The 19785-nt window shown below is 38.4% G+C and overlaps 1 protein-coding gene across 4 annotated transcripts in view; it reads left to right on the plus strand.

The window, feature by feature from the left end:
- The window catches only part of KLHL20 (kelch like family member 20), a 62611-nt gene extending 55817 nt beyond the window's left edge, over positions 1–6794 (plus strand). For all 4 annotated transcript variants that reach the window (XM_015123857.3, XM_078000194.1, XM_078000184.1 and 1 more), the window contains 2 exons: positions 2199–2305; positions 5279–6794. In XM_015123857.3, coding sequence (XP_014979343.3) covers positions 2199–2305; positions 5279–5363 — 192 coding nt within the window. In that variant the 3' untranslated portion in view covers positions 5364–6794. The remainder of the gene's footprint in view (positions 1–2198; positions 2306–5278) is intronic.
- Positions 6795–19785: the final 12991 nt, after the last annotated feature.

Consider the following 19785-nt stretch of genomic DNA (forward strand, 5'->3'; position numbering starts at 1 on the left):
GTCATATTCCTGTTAAGTGTTTGCTATGTGTTGGGAAAGCAAAAATGAGTATGACATGATTCCTCTCCTTTAGTAGCTCCCAATTTAGTGAAGGAAATTGAAATGTTTACAGCTAACTATAATAAATAAACCCTACAGTGGTGTTATGTATTTTATGGAAGAACATAGGAGAATGCACTTACTGCTTTGGGGAAGTAAGAATGAGTTGGGGCAGTGAAGAGACTACCAAAGACCATCACATGTAAGCTAGCTCATGAAGGAAGAATAAGCTTTTCTAAAAGACAGAAAACAGTAGCCAGGGCCAGGTGCGGTGGCTCATGCCTGTAATCCCAGCACTTTGAAAGGCAGAGACAGGATTACTTGAGCCCAGGAATTTGAGACCAGTCCGGGCAACATGAGACCCCATCTATACAAAAAATTTAAAAATTAGCCAGATGTAGTGGTGCATCCCTGTAGTCCCAGCAACTTAAGAAGCTGAGGTGGGAGGATCACTTGAGCCTAGGAGGTGGACGCTATCGTGAACTGTTTTTTTGTTTTATTTTTTGAGCCTGTCACCCAGGCTGTAGTGCAGTGGTGCGATCTTGGCTCACTGCAACCTCCACCTCCCAGGCTCAAGTGATTCTCCTGCCTCAGCCTCCTGAGTAGCTAGGACTACAGGACTACAGGTGCGTGCCACCATGCCCGGCTATTTCTTTGTATTTTTAGTAAAGACGGTTTCACTATGGTGATCTGTGATCCTGCTACTGCACTGCAGCTTGAGTGACAGAGTGAGACCCTGTGAGTGAGACAGAGAGGGAAAAAGAGAGAGAGAGGGAGAAAGAGAGAGAGGGGGGCGGGGAGAAAACACCAGCCAGGGAACATGTACAAAAGCGTGGAGGTTGGCCGGGCGCGGTGGCTCAAGCCTGTAATCTCAGCACTTTGGGAGGCCGAGACGGGCGGATCACGAGGTCGGGAGATCGAGACCATCCTGGCTAACACGGTGAAACCCCGTCTCTACTAAAAAAATACAAAAAACTAGCCGGGCGAGGTGGTGGGCGCCTGTAGTCCCAGCTACTCGGGAGGCTGAGGCAGGAGAATGGCGTGAACCCGGGAGGCGGAGCTTGCAGTGAGCTGAGATCCGGCCACTGCACTCCAGCCTGGGGGACAGAGCGAGACTCCGTCTCAAAAAAAAAAAAAAAAAAAGTGTAGAGGTGTGAAAAATGTATGTTATCTTCAGGGACTAGCAACTAATCCAGTTTTACTGCAGCATAGGATTCATTAGTAGGAGTAAAGGGAAACTATAGGCGGTGAGGCTCAAATAGTGGGCTAAGATAGATTTCTGGAGGGCCTGAGTAACATAATAAGGACTTTAAACTTTTCCTTAAGTAGTAGGGAGGCTTAGAAAGTATTTTGGTTTTAGGAGATTTTTTTTGAGAGGGTCCCACTCTGCTGCCCAGACTGGAGTGCAGTGGCACAATCTCAGCTCACTGCAACTTCGACCTTTCAGGCTCAAGCCGTCCTCAGCCTCCAGGTAGCTGGGACTACAAGTGTGCCTCACTACACCCAACTAATTTTTGTATTTTTTGTAAAGACAGTCTCACTATGTTGCCCAGGCTGGTCTCGAAATCCTGGGCTCAAGCGATCCACCCACCTCAGCCTCCCAAAGTAAGAAAGTTTTTAAAGAGGAAAGTGACAATATGATTAGATTTCTGTTTTTCTGTTTTACTTTAGTTTTGTAGAGATAGGGGTCTCACTGTGTTGCCCAAGCTGGTCTTGAACTCTAGGCTTCAAGTGATGCTCCCACCTGGGCCTTCCCAAAGTGCTGGGATTACAGGCATGAGGTACCATGCTTGGCCTAGATTTGTATTTTTAAAAGAGAATTTTAGTAGCAATTTAGAAAGATTAGAGCAGGCAAACACCAAAAGAAGTGAGAGCAGTTTGAAGGTTGTTTGCTCACTCCTAGTGAGCAGTTTTTTTTTTTTAATTTAAGAAATACATGTTTTCGATTCTGTGTGAATATTCTAATTGAATATATAATTTTATAGTTCCCATAATTTGATAGACTTTTGTTGTTACATCTTCCCTCTGTGTTTCAGTAAACCAGAATATAAGGCCATAAAGAATTATCTTTTGTAAACAGATTTATCTAGAAACCAGTCTATAATTTCCTTAATGATTGTCTAGTTTCTTCAGCAGCTTACTGTATTTTGGTTTTGTAGGTTGGCCTGGCAGTGGTCAATGGACAGCTCATGGCAGTAGGAGGTTTTGATGGCACAACATACTTGAAGACCATAGAAGTTTTTGATCCTGATGCCAATACATGGAGGTAACTTTTAAGCTGTGTAGCAAATCACCTTACTACTGACTTGGAAATCATGGGCTTGAGATAGCCCATGACCATCAGAACTGGGATGGTCAGTACACTGGAGTACTTTGAAGAGGGCTGAAGTTACACATATTTATGGCTCATTTTGACTTGATTGCTCTAAAGTGGCTGATATATTACAAAATTCTCCTTTTCAGTAACTGTCCAGTTTTATAATTAGAGATGGGTAAAATAGGGGAAAAAATATCCTTCCTGGTCCGATCATGTTCAGATGAGGAAACAAAAGCACTGAGAAATAAAATGACTTGCCTAACTGACTTAGTGACAGAGTTAGAATTAGAACCTAGGTCTGGCTCCAAATCTGTCCATGCCATTTTTTGGTGTTCTTGTGGGAAACCTATGCTTAGGAAAAACAAATTGCAATTACTTTTGAAAAATTAATGTTTAAAAAAAGAATATTTCATTTTTAAACCCATTTTAACTTTTAGGGAGGAGGCTACATCTTATTTAAGAGAGATTTACTTAAACTTCATATCTAGGTTTAATTTTACTTTACTTTTAAATCCTCAATTGTCTAATAAAGCTTTCCTAAGTAGTTAAGTAGTTTTTATAATTTCACATAAATTAGGTGACTTTTACACTTATTTTAAATATTCAAAACCTTTACAAACTTAGCAAAATTCTCTTAAACCTTTAAACTTAAAATAATTAAGTCTAAATCTTTACTCAATCATATTTTATACTGGAATCACAAGAGTAATCTTATAGATGCTCTAAAAAGCCAAATTCTCTTAAACAGTATAAGAACTTAAAATGCCAAACATATAGTTGATTCTCAAACTTTAAAAATAACGGTACTATGGGTTTGATGTATGGCATATCTGTACTTAATTCTAAATACTAGTCTTCTAAGAAAACAGTTTTGCCTTCTAAGCAATTTGGGATTTCCTTCTCAATAAAATGGGCTTACTTGCCTAAGCAAGTTTAGGGTTACCATCTCAGTGGCTAAGGTTGCACATCAACCAGAAATATCAGGCTGGACATGTGAGCTGAGGAGCAGACATTCTGGGAAATTTTTCTTATGACCATGAAGGATAAGCTGAGCTCTGTTTTATTGTTACTGTTCTAAAAGAGGCAGTCTTGTAGTCCATTCTTACTGTGTTTCTAATACATTTCCTAATTTTAAGCCTGCAACTATCCACCTGGGTTTTTTCATCACCCTATTAGATTCAACTATAGTCTATCTCTAGGAAAGCCACAACCTTCACAGAGATTTAAGTGACATGCTTTGGATCCTCCATATGTCTCACAGCTCCATATGACTCAGTGGTCACAAACTAAAGTCAAGCTAATAACAGCATAGTACTTTTTGCTCTTACATCACATTTTTACAGTCCTGTTCATTAAGTAAAGATTTACTAATGGCTGGGCATGGTGGCTCATGCCTGTAATCTCAGCACTTTGGGAGACCAAGGTGGGCAGATCACCTGAGGTCAGGAGTTAGAGACCCCCTGACCAACATGGTGAAACCTCGTCTCTACTAAAAATACAAAAATTAGCCAGGCATGGGTGGTGGGCACCTGTAATCCCAGCTACTTGGGAGGCTGAGGCAGGAGAATCGCTTGAACCTGGGGGGCAGAGGTTGCAGTGAGTGGAGATTGGGCCATTGCACTGCAGCCTAGGTGACAGAGTGAGACTCCATCTCAAAAAAAAAAAAAAAAAAAAAAAAATTTACTAAGTGCTCTGAGCCCTGGGGCTACAAAACTAAACAACAACAACAAAAAATTCCTGCTGAGCGCACGCCTGTAATCCCAGCTACTAAGGAGGCTGAGGCACGAGAATCTCTTGAACCCAGGAGGTGGAGGTTGCAGTGAGCTGAGATCACACCAGTGTACTCTAGTCTGAGTGGCAGAGCAAGGCTCCATCTAAAAAAAAAATTTCTTGCCCTGCTGGAGCTAACCAATTGTATTGAGGGAGACTAACAGTACCATACCAGTAGATGGAAGTGCTATGGCAAATATCAAAGCAGGGGAGGAGGCTAGGGAGTACAGGGAGGGGAATCTGTTTTTAAAGGTGGCCAGGGAAGGCCTCATTGGAAAGGTAACATTTTAGCAAAACCTAATAACGGTAAAGGATAGGTAATGGCAGCTTTGGGCCTCTCACTGGCAGGATATTTTCTTCCATATACAGCTTTCTATTTTTACTAAGAATTTTGAGTAAGCATAATTTCTGAAGACAGCCAAATTTACTGTCACTTAATCACTATAATCTTATCTGAGGACTTCTTAGTAACTGTCACTAAATAGAATTAGTAATAGATGACAAAGTAATAGTCATGAAATTCTTGAGGATCATCTGTTGAAAGAGTAATAACTAAATATTTGCAGTTACATATCCCAGACTTAAAAACCAACTCTACCTCATAGCTGATAAGGGTCTAGTATTCTTCTCCATGGAAGGTCCTTAATTTTGAAGATGATCTTGTCACAAACTAGGTGCGACTTTACTCAAATCCAGTTTTGTTCTATAAAAGACTTGAGGAGGCTTACAGAGTACATATAAGACAAAGGGATAAAAATAAATATTTAAAGAATTTTAGGCAAAGGGAAAACATAGGTGGGACAATAATATAGCCAGGGGCAAAATTACAAAAATGTAGAATATATAATTCTGTGTAATTGTTAGAAGTCAGTGAGGTATAAAGTTGTAAAGTTCTGATGCAAAAAGTGAATATGATGCTCTCTTATTCTTCACACAGCCTCCTATGAGAGCATGTCAATCTCTGAAACAGTCCTGCTACTCAACAGTGCTCAACTGCAGCTTCTAATTTTTAGAATGAAGACAGTATTAGTGTGAAGCTGAAAATATTAGTTGTAATATAAAACATAGAAATGTGTTAATAACATCTTAGTTGTGGAAGAAATGGTGCTTTTTTTCCAGTTAGAAAATATGATTATGTTTCTCTCTTTGCAGGTTATATGGCGGGATGAATTACCGTCGGCTAGGGGGTGGTGTAGGAGTTATTAAAATGACACATTGTGAATCCCATATTTGGTGAACACAGAGAAGACAGAGTCTTGTACATATTCCTCTGTATTCTGGGGAGCTTTGACCTTGGAGCTTTGTACAGCTTGAGAAAACATTAGAACAAATTTTATTATTTGCCGGTGCCTCAACATATGGAAATACAAATGAAAGTACTTCACCTGCAAGATGCACAATAATTTTCAACTCTGTGCAGAAGAATATTTATTTTTGGTTTTAATTTATCATGGTTTTTTGTTGTTTTCGTTTTGAACTTACCCTTCCTCCTACAAAAAAAAGAAAAGAAAAAAATTCCAAGCAGCAAAACTTACTTTGTTTATAAGGTATTGATTTAGGTTTGAAAATACTATTTAATAAGGGCATAAGGGCTATATATGATTTGGCTGTTATTTCTAGACACTCCATCCACGTGATTCCCCTAACAAGGATTACCAGGAATTAAGGTAGGTATGCAAAATGTATTAGCTAGCCATTATTCTTGCACTAACCACCAGAACACTTGAAAATCTAAAAAAAAAAAAAAAAAAAACCAAGAAAAGGCAACATCTCATTTTAAATAGTACAATTCAGAAGGGATACTAAATCAATAAAAACCAGGACTCAGACACTACAGTTTTCATCAGTGTAATTTTATGTCTTGTTTCTATATGAATTTGTTTATTTAGTCTTTTTTTCATAATATTCTCATAGAGTTTCTGCTAGATCTAGAGCTCTGCTCAGTGCCTCTTATAAAAACAATATATGTCTCATATGCTGTCTTGAGAATCCAAGAGAATCACATGCAGCTCTGCAACAGTTTTTGCTCAAAAATGTTACCAACTAAAGCAACTGTCCTTCCTGTTTCCTTATTGCTACCAAGGACCAGCAGGGAGAAATATCTTCTCCCAGCAGTGAATTCTGTTATGCAATTTATTCTTGATGCTCAGGCCTAGTTAAGCTGAGGCTTACCTTTAATAACAGCCTCCAAGGGAATGAATTATTCAGTTCATGTAATAGCACACATTAAAGAATATAAAATCAATTGAGGCATTTTATTAATATCTTGGTTCTTTTATACAAACAATGTGTCATTATCTTCATTCTATAAGACCATTGTTACTACTTCTCTCAAATTGCACTTTCTGGTAAAAAGTTAAAAATTTTTAGGAAAAAACATAATTTCAATGGTTAAAGTTTTTTTTCCTCATTGTATTCATAGACAAATTTTTTTCAATATATTTTGCAAGAAAAATCTTTGAATAAGACTAACTGCATTTAAAAGGAATAACCTCCTTTCCCCAACTACAAAGATGTTTGGCAACTTTGTGTTTACATTTAAAGATCATTTGCACCTTTTTCAAGGAAAAAAAAAGTATTGAGTAAACAGTTGTTTACATGTATCATTTATGCTTTTTTCTAGCATGTATAACTTTTTTAAATAAAGGTAGTATTTACCATTAAAAAATTTTTAGCTAATGCTTTTTATCCTTGTACTTTTGTTATTTAATTTGGAATTTCTGTTTCTATATAATTTATTTTACCTGTATGTAAACTTACAAGTGCTTTCAACTTGAAGGAATAAAAGGATTGCCAGCTAGAATTAATAGGAATTTTCATTATCTATTTTTATATGTTATATTACCTAACCTATAAACTTATTTTCTAGGTAGAACTTAGAATCATACAATTTTGAGCTGGAAGGACTCTTTAATAATCATCTAGTCCAAACCTATTTATTACACTGATCCAAGTCTGAAAACCACAGAAGTCTGCCTAAGAATAAATAGTTAATGACAGAACCAACATTAGAAGTCAGTTTCCTCAATTCCTAGTCCATTCTTCCTTCTATGCCACACTGCCACTGCAGGTTTACCTGAAACTAAATATAATAAAAGACCTTAGGTATTTTAACTAAGTCTGGTATGAACATGTAAAAAGTATAAAAACTTTTATGAGATCCTTACTGTAGTACATCATTAACAATCAGTCTTCAAGGCAAAACCATGTATTTCCCAAGACTCTACTATTTCATACATCTGAGGCAAAAGAGAGTGATAATAGCAAGAACAAAACTAGGGATTAGACTCTCCATTAGTCAGGAAGTCCCCAGTGGGAGCAATTCATACGGCACTGATTCAAGAGTAGAGACCCAGGAATTAACAGCACTGGCCAGAGTCTTCATTGGAGACTGTTAGGGGTTTGTTTTCCCCCTCCAGTGAAGGCACTCCACTTTTATTATTGATTGAAATGTATTCTGTTAAAGGTGTTGCTGTAAAATAGAATGTTTATTAATTTGTGTGCATAGTTTTTTCCACAACTCAAGTTTGGAATAGGGGTTGGGTTGGCAGTCATTTTCATTTCATAAGTAAGTCTACTGAAGCTTAGAAAAGTTGAAATGACATGGTAGGAGCTGAACCTTAAATCTGTAGCCCCTGATTGTAAATCCTTTGTGCTCTATACACATTCCCACATTCCTGTTTTTGATTGCTTCCCAGTTCTCTTCCATAATGTTTTACCTCTAGATACTCACACTGCAGATAATACTTCTTGACTACTGTGTAAAAAGGGTCTTTCCCGTACAAGATGTGAGGGAGTAGGGGACGAACCTTTCAAACTTTGTGTTAACTGGGGAAACAGATGGGCAAAGAAAAAATGCAAGAAGGAAAGAAATATAGAAGAGGAGAGAAAGCAGCAGCAGGAGGCAAAAATGACCCACTAAACCTGAGTGTGTCTGCCCAATTGTGAGAAATGGCTCTGTAAATTGCTTTGAGGGCCCTGCTGGAAGTGATGGAAAAGAATGGTCCCAAGAAATGACAAAACTCTTCAACTAAGTTGTCTTACATGTCCTTTATACTGATCTTTCAGTTATTTAGCTGTGTAAGGTTAGGAACTTAGATTATTTTAAATGTAAAAAAGAAAGGATGGTTATTCACTGAACTATCATAAAATATTTGGGGTTATTCCAGTAACAGTAACCTACTAATACCCCTATCCTAGAAAGACTGTTTAAGCCCGAATTCCTAGGAAAAGAGGACACATATCTTCAGTGTGAATTTAGACCAGTGAACCCTTGGACTTCTCCTAAACAGGAACAGCCCCTGCTTTCAAAAAGCTTAGTTTTAAGCCTTGGTTTCATTAAGCCTCTCGATCAGTGGTTCTCCAAGTATGGTCTGTGGACCCCTGAGGTCTCCCATATCTTTCTTTTTCTTCCTCTTGTTGCCCAGGCTGGAGTGCAATGTTGCAGTCTCGGCTCACTGCAACCTCTGCCTCCCAGATTCAAGCGATTCTCCTGCCTCAGCCTCCTGAGTAGCTGGGATTACAGGCATGTGCCACCAGGCCCAGCTAATTTTTTTGTATTTTTAGTAGAGACGGGGTTTTGCCATGTTGTTCAGGCTGGTCTCAAACTCCTGACCTCTGGTGATCCGCCCGCGTTGGCCTACCAAAGTGCTGGGATTACAGGCGTGAGCCGCTGCACCCAACCAAGTCCCCAATATCTTTCAAAGTATCCATGAGTCGAAACTTTTTTTTTTTTTTTTGAGAGGGAGTCTCGCTCTGTCGCCCAGGCTGGAGTGCAGTGGCTCAATCTCAGCTCACTGCAAGCTCTGCCTCCCAGGTTCACGCCATTCTCCTGCCTCAGCCTCCTGAGCAGCTGGTGCCCGCCACCATGCCAGACTAACTTTTTTATATTTTTAGTAGAGATGGGGTTTCACCGTGTTGGCCAGGATGGGCTCGATCTCCTGACCTCTTGATCCGCCCACCTCAGCCTCCCAAAGTGCTGGGATTACAGGAATGAGCCACGGCGCCCGGCTGAAACTATTTTCTTAGTAAAACTAAGTTTTCTGCCTTTTTTACTGTAGTGGCATTTGTGTTAATGGTGCAAAAGCTATGGTGGGTAAAACTGCTGGTGTCTTAGCATAAATCAAGGCATAAATCAAACTGTACAACTAGACATAGTATTCACCACCATAGACTTGTAGGACCTTTTTTTTTTTTTTTTTTTTAAACATGTTTTTATTTGAGACAGAGTCACGCTCTGTCACCCAGGCTGGAGTGTAGTGGTGAGATCTCTGCTCACTGCAGCCTCCACCTCCTGGGTTCAGGCAATTCTCCAATCTCAGCCTCCCAAGTAGCTGGGAATACAGGCGCCCACTAGCACCCCCGGCTAGTTTTTTTATTTATTTTTCGTAGAGACAAGGTTTCGCCATGCTGGTCTCGAACTCATAACCTCAAGCGATCCGCCCACCTCAGCCTCCCAAAGTGCTGGGATTACAGGCATGAGCCACTGTGCGTGGCCTGGATTTTTAAAAATTTGCTTAAAAATGTCCTTGATGAAGCAACAAAAATTATTAATGTACTAAATCTCAACTTGTGGACATACATCTTTTTTCAATATTTTATGACAAAATGGGAAGTATGCATAAAACACTGCTGCAAACCAAAATACAGTGGTTGTCCCAAGAAAATCTTTTGAGATTGTTTTAAGATGCAAGCTGAACTACCTACTTTTTGAAAGAATGACACACAAATTGAGGTCATTTAGACTTGGGTGTTGAGCAGGCATTTTCTCTCAAATGAACAAAGTGAGGCTATCATTTCAAGGAACACAACTGACAGTACTTATTGTCAACCATATTCAAGAGAAAAATTACAATTTTGAGAAGGCTATGTCAACTATGAACTTGACAGCTACTTAAAAACTTTGCTGATGAAACTGGTGATGACATCGATGAATGCCTTTTTAATTGTATAGTGAAGCGTGTCAACATGTGGAAGATCTGTATAACTCATGGAATCAGTTTTTCTAAATGATTAATGCACAAGTTAAGATGTATCCAAAGCACAAGACAGACCAACAGATCTTATGGGAACAATATGAAAGGTCTTGATATGGTTTTAGATTTCAGCAGTCACTTGTCAAGTTTTAATGTAATATCAAGAGTATCCATAATTATCAGAAAAGCTCTTAAAATCCTCCCCCTTCCAATTTCATATTTGTGTAAGCCATATTTTCTTGACATACTTCAACCAAAATAACATTGCAAAAGATTGAATGCAGAAGCAGGTAAGAACTCAATTGAGTTCTAATAAGCCAGAAATTGAAGAGTCATACAAAAATGTAAAAGAAAACATCACTAATTTTTTTGCTTTTGAAATAAAAAAAATTGTTTTAAAAATGATAGCCTGGGCCAGGCATGGTGGCTGATGACTGTAATCCCAGCACCTTTGAAGGCCCAGGTGGCAGATACACTTAAGATCAGGAGTTTGAGACCAGCCAGCCAAAAATGGCAAAACCCTGTCTCTACTAAATATACAAAAATTAGCTGCGCATGGTGGTCCATGCCTGTAATCTCAGCTCCTTGGGAGGCTGAGGCAGGAGAATCCCTCGAACCTGAGACACAGAGGCTGCAATGGGCCGAAATCATGCCACTGCACTGCAACCTGGGTGACAGAGTAAGATTTCGTCTCAAAAAAAAAAAGGCATGTAAATAGGTTTATTTTTGATGCACTATTTTTTTTAATTTCTCTATTTTAATTTCTAATATGGTAAATCACTAGATATAATGCATGTAAACAGAAGCTCTTTGTGTCCTCAAGTTTTTGAGGCTTTAAAGGGATCTCAAGGCAAAAATGTTTGAGAACTGCTGCTCTAAATCTTCCAGTTTACAGGAAATACAAAGGAACAGAGGAATGTGTTAACTTCATAGCAATTCAATGAGCAAAGTTCAAAAGTGCGAAACTTTACAAGACAAATAACTTCGCTTCTCCAAAAATTGAACTGCAAGAAAAGAAAGTGGAGAGGGAGAAACTGACAGAGTAAAAGGAATTTAAGACTCATATCATCAGCCTAGAGCGGTGGCTCATACCTATTAATAAAATCCCCCAGCACTTTGAGAGGGCAAGGTGGGAGAATCGATTTAACCCAGGAATTCAAGACCAATTTAGGCAAATAAGAGAGACCGTCTTTACAAAAAAATATACATATATATAATTTATATATATAATACATATAATTTATATAATTTTATGTATTATATATAGTTTTTATATATTATATATACATATATATTAGCTGTGTGTGTTGGCACATGCCTCTGGTCCCAGATACTTGGGAGATTGAGGTGGATTACTTGGGCCAGGGAGGTCCAGGCTGCAGTGAGCCATGATCACACCACTGCACTACAGCCTCCTTGACAGAGCAAGGCGCTGTCTCAAAAAACGTCAACCAGATATGAGGGCGATCTGACTGTGACATCTGTCACTCTATTGATCGCCAGGGTTGATTCGGCTGATCTAGCTAGCTAGGCAGGAGTCCCCTTCCTCCCTCACCACTCCATGTGCTTCCCTCTTGAAGCTGTGCACTCGGTGAAAGAGGATGCCATCTTCAGTCAAGGGTATACAAGTAGCTGCACTCCCCTGCTAGAACCTCCAAACAAGCTCTCAAGGTCCATTTGTAAAAGAACATAGGGTAGTCAAGCTTCCAAGACTCCAGACACATCTGAATGAGTTGCTGCATGTGGCAGTCTGCCTTTCTTTAAAAACAAACAAACAAAACCACTAAACTTCAAGTAATAAGGCAGGTAATGTTTTACATAATGCATCTCAGTATAAAACATGCAATGATTGAATTATTTACATAACCCAGCAGAAGCGATTCAATAGTCTGCCCTGATGTGGACTGTAAGAATGATTAGAAAAGAAGTTATGCCTGAGAAAGGTTTGAAAGACAGTAATAGTTTTGCTAAGTGGACAAGAGTCGAAAGGACAGTCCAGGCAGAGCAGCATATGTAAGCTATACAGAAGGAAGGCAGTGAGACAGTATGGGTTGTTCAGGGAAATCAAAGCAGTCTGCTTTCAGGAGAATAAAGTACAAAAAGCCTATGTCCAGAAATAAGACAGGAGAACCAGGTATCATCATAAGGGCCTCATATCCCAGTAGTTTTCTCTCTCAGCTTTCTTTTCTGATGCTTAATTCTAGTAAGTTCTGTGAGGGTGTGGTCAGGCTCTAAGAGGCCCCAGTGATCCCTGCATTCAGGTATTCACATGCTTGTGTAATCCTCTCCCAAAATGCACCAGGGTTGGTCTGGTCTGTGTGCCTAATAGCGATGCTAGGAGCTCTGGTGGGGAATGTTAATAATGGGTGAGGCTATGCATCAGTAGAGAAAAAGGATACATGGGAAATCTCTGTAAACATCCACTGAATTTTGTTGTGAACCTAAAACTACTCTAAAAAATAAACTCTATTAAAAAAAGTGTAGGGGGATGGTATGTCACTTCCAAAATTAGGCTTAAAAAGACTCTAGCTTTTTGTCTTGGGTGTTTTTCTCTCATCTCTCACACTCTGGGAAATGCAAATACATAAAAAAAATATAAGAAACCCATGAACCTCCATATACCCACCACCTAGCTTCAAAAATTAACAGATTTTGCAAATTTTGTTTTATCTGTCTCCTCTCACTCTTACTTCACCTCTCCATCACCACTGAAGTATTTTAAAGCAGATCCCAGGCATCACCTTAAAGTCATGCACTTCATGCATAACAACGTTTTCGCCATTGACAGATCACATATATGACAGTGGTCTCATAAGATTATAATACTGTTTTTACAGTGCCTTTTCGATATTTAGATATGTTTAGATACAAATCCTTACCACTGTGTTGCCTACAGTATTCAGTACAGTAAGTAATATGCTGTACAAGTTTGTAGGCTAGGAGCAACAGGCTATCCCACATAGCCTAGGTATGTAGTAGGCTATACCATCTAGATTTATGTAAGTATACTCCGTGATGTTTATGCAAAGATGAAATCACCTAAGGACATATTTCTCAGAACATACCCCTGTTGTTAAGTGAAGCATGACTATATTTCACCCACATTTGAATATTTAACAGATAAGGTCTAACTATAACAACATTATCACACTTGATAAAATTAACATTCCTTAATATCATCTAATACCCAATGTTAAAATTCCCCTAGTTACCACTTAATTTGTTTACTATTATACTTTGAAGTTTTCTTTTTTTCCTGTCCCTTCATTTGCTCACGTGGTCAAATCTCTATTTTGTTCCTTTGCCCTTTAATTTTAGAAATTCTTCTATAGTTTCTATTCTATTTGTGTGTGTGTATCTGCACTACAACAGATATATTTAAACATATTTCTCTACGAAGATACTCACATTAAGAGGCTGTTATCCATCCTGGCTAACATGGTGAAATCCTGTCTCTACTAAAAATACAAAAAAAAAAAATAAGCTGGGCAGAGTGGCGGGCGCCTGTAGTCCCACTGCACTCCAGCCTGGGCGAGACAGGGAGACTCCGTCTCAAAAAATCAAAAAAAAAAAAGAGGCTGTTAGAAATACTTCACAGGTGCTCTAAAGCATCAGTCGTAACATACGTGATACTTAGCCCATATTTAGAGATCTAAGAGTGGGCAGTGGCTTCGGGTGTTATTGGCTAGCTCCATTATAAAACACTTCATCAATCTTTCACCTAAGGGGTTAAGCAGATACTAATAATCGATGCTTACATCTATTATTTCACTGAGTTATAAATGATGCCTTATCATTCCTTTGGATTTATCAGCTGAAATATATCTGAAAAACTTGCCTTGATCAGCTATTTGATTATCTTGAAATACAATTTATACTAGAAAGTAGAAAATGTTTGCTTCTCCCCTTTACCAATTTTCAGAACTTGATTCTGCAGCAACCTCCAAAAGTAACTCACCAATTTCTAAAATTTTGTTTAGTATTAGTACGAGCTCATAAATTATTTTTTACTTTAATATTCTGATGTAAATAAATTTTTATATATTCAGTCGCACTTTTTCCTTTTGATATCTGAATTGTCTCACCTTTGGCAAGTAGGGTCCCTCTTCATTTTGACTATCCTTTTGACACAACTTTTGATAGCTATCTTGCTTTTCTGATATATGAAAAATATTTTTATACATTTCTTGTCCCAAACCTGAAATCAGCCCTTCCTCAAGAAGTTCTAGCTCCTTTTAGTGGGAAATACTTACAGAACATAATCTGTGTCTTAGTAATGTTCATTGTAAATAGCTTTTTACTGCTTCCAGGCCTCTCCAGTAAACAAAGCTATGTGTTTTTTGGCAAAAGAAAACCAAATCAAGAATAACCTCAATAGATGCAGGAAAAAAATGGTGACAAAGTGCAACACCTATTCATAATAAAACCCCTGAACAAACTAGGAATAGAAAGGATCATTCTTAACTTGATAAAAGACATCTATGAAAAAACCTACAGCAAACATCATATTTAATTGTAAAAGACATGATGCTTTCCTACTAAAAACAAGACTAAAATGTACATTCTTACCAGTTCTATTCACCACTGTACTGGAGATTCTAGCCAAGGCAATTCAGCAAGAAAAAGAAACAAAAGATTAAAAATTAAGAAAATTGTCTTTATTCACAGATGATATGAATCTTATATGTAGAAACTCCTAAAGAATTCAGTGAAAAAAAACTAAGTTCAGCAAAGTCACAGGATACAAGAGCAATATACAAAATCACTTGTATTTCTATATGCTAGCAACAAACAATTTGAAAATGAAATTAAGACAACAATTCCATTCTCAATAGATCTAAAAGAATAAAATATTTGAAGAAGATTAAATAAATGGAAAAACATCCTGCTCATAGATTAGAAGATTTACTATCATTATGGCAACACTCCCCAAACTGCTCTATAGATTCAACACAATCATTATCAAAATCCCAGCAAATTCTTTTTTTTTTGGCAACGATTGACAAGTTGATCCTAAAATTCTTATGGAAATGCAAAAGACTCAGCCAAATAACCTTGGGAAAAAACAAAGTTGAAGTTCTCACACTTCCTGATTTCAAAATTCACTACAAAGCTATAGTAATTGAGACAGTGTCATACTGGCATAGGAAGTGACAAGTACAATGAAATAGGAAGTCCAGAAATAAACCCAAACATCCATGAAATGCTGATTTTTGAAAAAGGTGACAAGACAATTCAATAAGAAAAAAAGTACTTTCAACAAATGGTGCTGAAGCAAGTGAATATCCACATGCAAAAGGATGAATTTGGAACCCTACCTCACACCACACACAAAATTTAACTCAAAATGACAGACCTAATTTTCTAATTAGAAAATCCTGAGAAGAAAACAAAAGTAAACCTTTAGGACCTGAGGTTAATCAATGATTTATTAAACACCAAAGTACAAGTAATAAAAGAACAAAAATTGATCGATTAGAATTCATGAAAATTTAAAACTTTTGCACTTCAAAAATAAGAATTCTGATATTCCCAATTAAATGTAATATGATTTTTTACTTACTTGATTTTATAATTGTGTATCTTTTACACTGATAATTTTTTTTTCTTTTTTTAATGTCACCCAGGCTGGATTGCAGTGGCACAATCTTGGTTCACTGCAATCTCCACCTCCCAGGCTCAAGTGATCCTCCCAACCCAGCCTCCTGAGTAGCTGGTACTACAGACACGTGCCACCGTGCCTGGCTAATTTTTTGTGTTTTTTGTAGAGACGGTGGTTTTGCCATGTTGCCCAGGCTGGTCTGAACTTCCGACCTCAGATGATCCACCCACCTCGGCCTCCCAAAGTGCTGGAATTACAGGCATGAGCCACCATGCCCAGCCTACACTGAAAATCTGAATAATTACATACATGTTACCATAATATAAATAGTGCCAAAATAATAATAGCCATATTATTAATAACAAGACAACTGAATGTGATTTAAAATTTATTTGCTGCTCTTCTTTTTCTAGGATGGAGCCTGCTAGAATATACAACCAGAATACCACAAATTTAAAGATACTAAAAATTTAAAGATACACAAATTTAATGATACTCCAGACCGGGTGCAGTGGCTCATACCTGCAATCCCAGCACTTTGGGAGGCCAAGAGGGGAGGATCACTTTAGCCCAGGAGTTCAAGACTAGCCTGGGCAACACAGCAAGACCTCAACTCTTAAAAAAAAAAAAAAAAAAAATTATCAAAAAAAAAAGAAAAAAGGCCAGACATAGTGGCACACACCTGTAGTCCCCAGCTACTCAGGAAGCTGAGGCGAGAGGATCACTTGAGCCCAAGAGTTTGAGCCCAGCCTGAGCAGTATAGCAAGATCCCATCTATAAAATAAAAATATAAAGAACAGGTGTGGTAGCTCATGCCCATAATCCTAGCATTTGGGGAGGCCAAGGAAGGATTGTTTGAGCCTCGGCTGAGGTGGGAAGCGTTCAAGACCAGCCTGGGCAATACAGTGAAACCCCATTCCTACCAAAAATACAAAAAATTAGCTGGGCTTTATTGCATGCGCCCGTAGTCCAAGCTACTTGGGAGGCTGAGGAGGGAAGATGGTTTGAGCCCAGGAGGCAGAGGCTGCAGTGAGCTGAGATCGTGCCACTGCACTCCATCCTGGGCAACACAGCCAGACCCTGTCTCTAAAATAAAAAATAAAATAAAATAAAGTAAAGTAAAATGAAATGAAATAAACAAAATAAAATAAAAATAGATACTGAAAAAAATTTGTGTGAGCTGGGCACAGTGGCTCTTGCCTGTAATACCAGCACTTTTGGGAGGCCATTGCAGGAGGATCGCTTGAGCCCAGGAGTTTAAGACCAGCCTGAACAACATAGGGAGACCCCACCTCTACAAAAATTAAAAAATTATCCAGGCGTGGTGGCAGTATGACTGTAGTCTCAGCTACTTGGAAGGCTGAAGTTGGAGGATTGCTTGGGCAAGGGAGGTCAAGATTGCAGTGAACTGTGATTGTGCCACTGCACTCCAGAGCAAGACCGTGTCTCAAAAAAGAACAAAAAAACTTGTGTGATTATGCCATGAACTTAATATAGTTAGGCTCATTTATTTTTAATTGCTAAGGATTGCTTTGTTTTTTCCTTTGATTCTAATTTTGTCTCCCAATTATACAAAACATTTACATGGTTCTAAACTATAAAAAAGGAACATTCAGGTAAATCTTAACTCTCATTCCTGTCCCCTCTACTCTGTTCCTTCCTTCTCTCTATAAGTAAATACATTTATAAGTTTGTGGTTTATCCTTCCATTGTTTTTTGAAAGCATAAGGAAATACACACTCATATCTCCCTCATTCCTTACATAAAAAGTACAATACTCTACATTCTGTCCACATACATTGCTCTTTCACATAACAATATATCCTGGAGATCACTCCATGGGAGTAAAGAGATATCTTCCCCATTCCTTTTTATAGTTGCATAGTAGTAATTCATTTTGCAGCTATACCAGGCCTGATGAGCGTCTGAGTTGTTTTTAGTCCTGCTATTACAAATACTATTGTAATAAGTAACCGTGTACATGCTTCATTTCGTAATTTTTTGCCAGTGAATTTTTGGGACAGAATCCTAGAAGTGGAATTGCTAATCAAAGGATGACTGCACATATACTTTTGTTCAATGTTGCTAACTTCTTCTCCATTAGGGTTATATCATTTGCAATAACCTTTTAACTGTTTCCCTTCTTCCACTCTTGTCTACCTACACCCATTCTCCCTCCTATCTTATAAAATACTAATTCAATCATATTACTGTCTTACTTAAAATCTTTCAGTGGCTTCCCATTGCATTTATAATAAAATCCAATCTCTTGACACTATAAAAACTTAGGTGATATAGCTCCTCCCTCTGTATCAAGTTAGAATTAGATCTATCAGCAAGAAAGACCCAAAATGACAACAGCTAAAACAAGACAGAAGTTTACTTCTCTGACAAGAAAATCTAGAGGAAGACTGCCCAAGGCCGGCACTGGAGTTCACCTTCAAGAAAACCTCAGGGCACAAGCTCCTCCCAGGCCATGCTCTGTCATCCCTAGGACTTGTTCCTCATCCCCATGACCTAAGAGAATAGCTATAGTACTAGTCATAATTTCAATGTTCCAGGCAGCAAAGTGGGAAGAAGGGAAAAGTAAGAAAAGGGGGATGCCAGCTGTTTTTTATTATAGGTAAGATTCCTGGAAGCTCTACATGACACTTCAGTTTGTATCTCAAATCAGAACATATTCATATGACTATACCTACCTACGAGGAAGGATGGAAAATATCATCTTTATTCTGGGCAGCCAGGTGCCCCAGCCAAAAATTGGGAGATATTATGCCATGGAAGAAGGCTCTGCTGCACAACCTGTTCAGTTTCAGCTCATAATAGGCCATACACCCTTTATTCACTATGCTCTAGCCAAAAAACTTCCTTTGTTCTTCAAAGCTGCCAAACTCTTACCTATCTCAAGGTTTCTCCTGCCTAGCACACCCTTCCTCAGATCTTCACATGGCTTGTTCCATCTCATCATTCAGGACTCAAAAGGTCACTTCAAAAGTTCAAAAGGTCACTTCCTCAGATAGATCTTTGACTACTGTATGAAAGGTAGGCCCCACCCCAGTCACCCTTTTTCATATTGCACTGCCTTATTTTCTTCATGGCATTTGTCTCTGAAATTATTTACTTTTTGCTTTATTTCACTAGAATATAATTTCCTCAGAACAAAGACCTTTTTTTCACTTCTTCACTGCTATATTCCTATTACACAATACAATTCTAAGCATATGGTAGGAGTTTAATATTAGTTGAATGGATGAATGTCTCACTCCAAAGCCCATGCTTTTCCCATTACATCTGCTGCTCCTAGTATATCTGAAATAATATCCCATTCCAGTAGCTAATCTTTGTTTTTTTGAGAATGATAGCCTATTAATTTTCTTCCAATCAAGATTTTAAAAAAATTATTATTTATTATTATTATTATTTTTTTTTTTTTTTGAGACGGAGTCTTGCTCTGTTACCCAGGCTGGAGTGCAGTGGCCGGATCTCAGCTCACTGCAAGCCCCGCCTCCCAGGTTCACGCCATTCTCCTGCCTCACCCTCCCGAGTAGCTGGGAGTACAGGCGCCCGCCACCTCGCCCGGCTAATTTTTTTTGTATTTTAGTAGAGACGGGGTTTCACCGTGTTAGCCGGGATGGTCTCGATCTCCTGACCTCATGATCCGCCCGTCTCGGCCTCCCAAAGTGCTGGGATTACAGGCTTGAGCCACCGCGCCCAGCCAAAAATTATTCTTAAAGTAAAAGAAAATCTTACGCTCAGTAAGTAAAAAGAAGAGATTTGGATAAAACATCATGGGCAAGACTCTTAAGTTGCTCGATCTCAGTTTTCATCTGTAAAAAGAAAGGGTTGATAAAAATTGATTTAATCTACAGATATTTATCAAGCATTATGCTAAACTGGGACATGAAGGTTAAATAAGATAATTTCTGACCTCAAAAAGGGCTCACAGGTGCCTTTCAACTCTATAATTTGCATGATTCTATATAATTGTTAGTCCGCACCCTCTGTGTTAATAGAAAAAGCCTACCAATTTCCACTACTGAGATGTTAATTAAAAGATGTCAAGACATTGATAAACACATTGG

This window comes from Macaca mulatta, chromosome 1 (assembly GCF_049350105.2).
Source record: "Macaca mulatta isolate MMU2019108-1 chromosome 1, T2T-MMU8v2.0, whole genome shotgun sequence".
Taxonomy (NCBI): Eukaryota; Metazoa; Chordata; class Mammalia; order Primates; family Cercopithecidae; genus Macaca; species Macaca mulatta.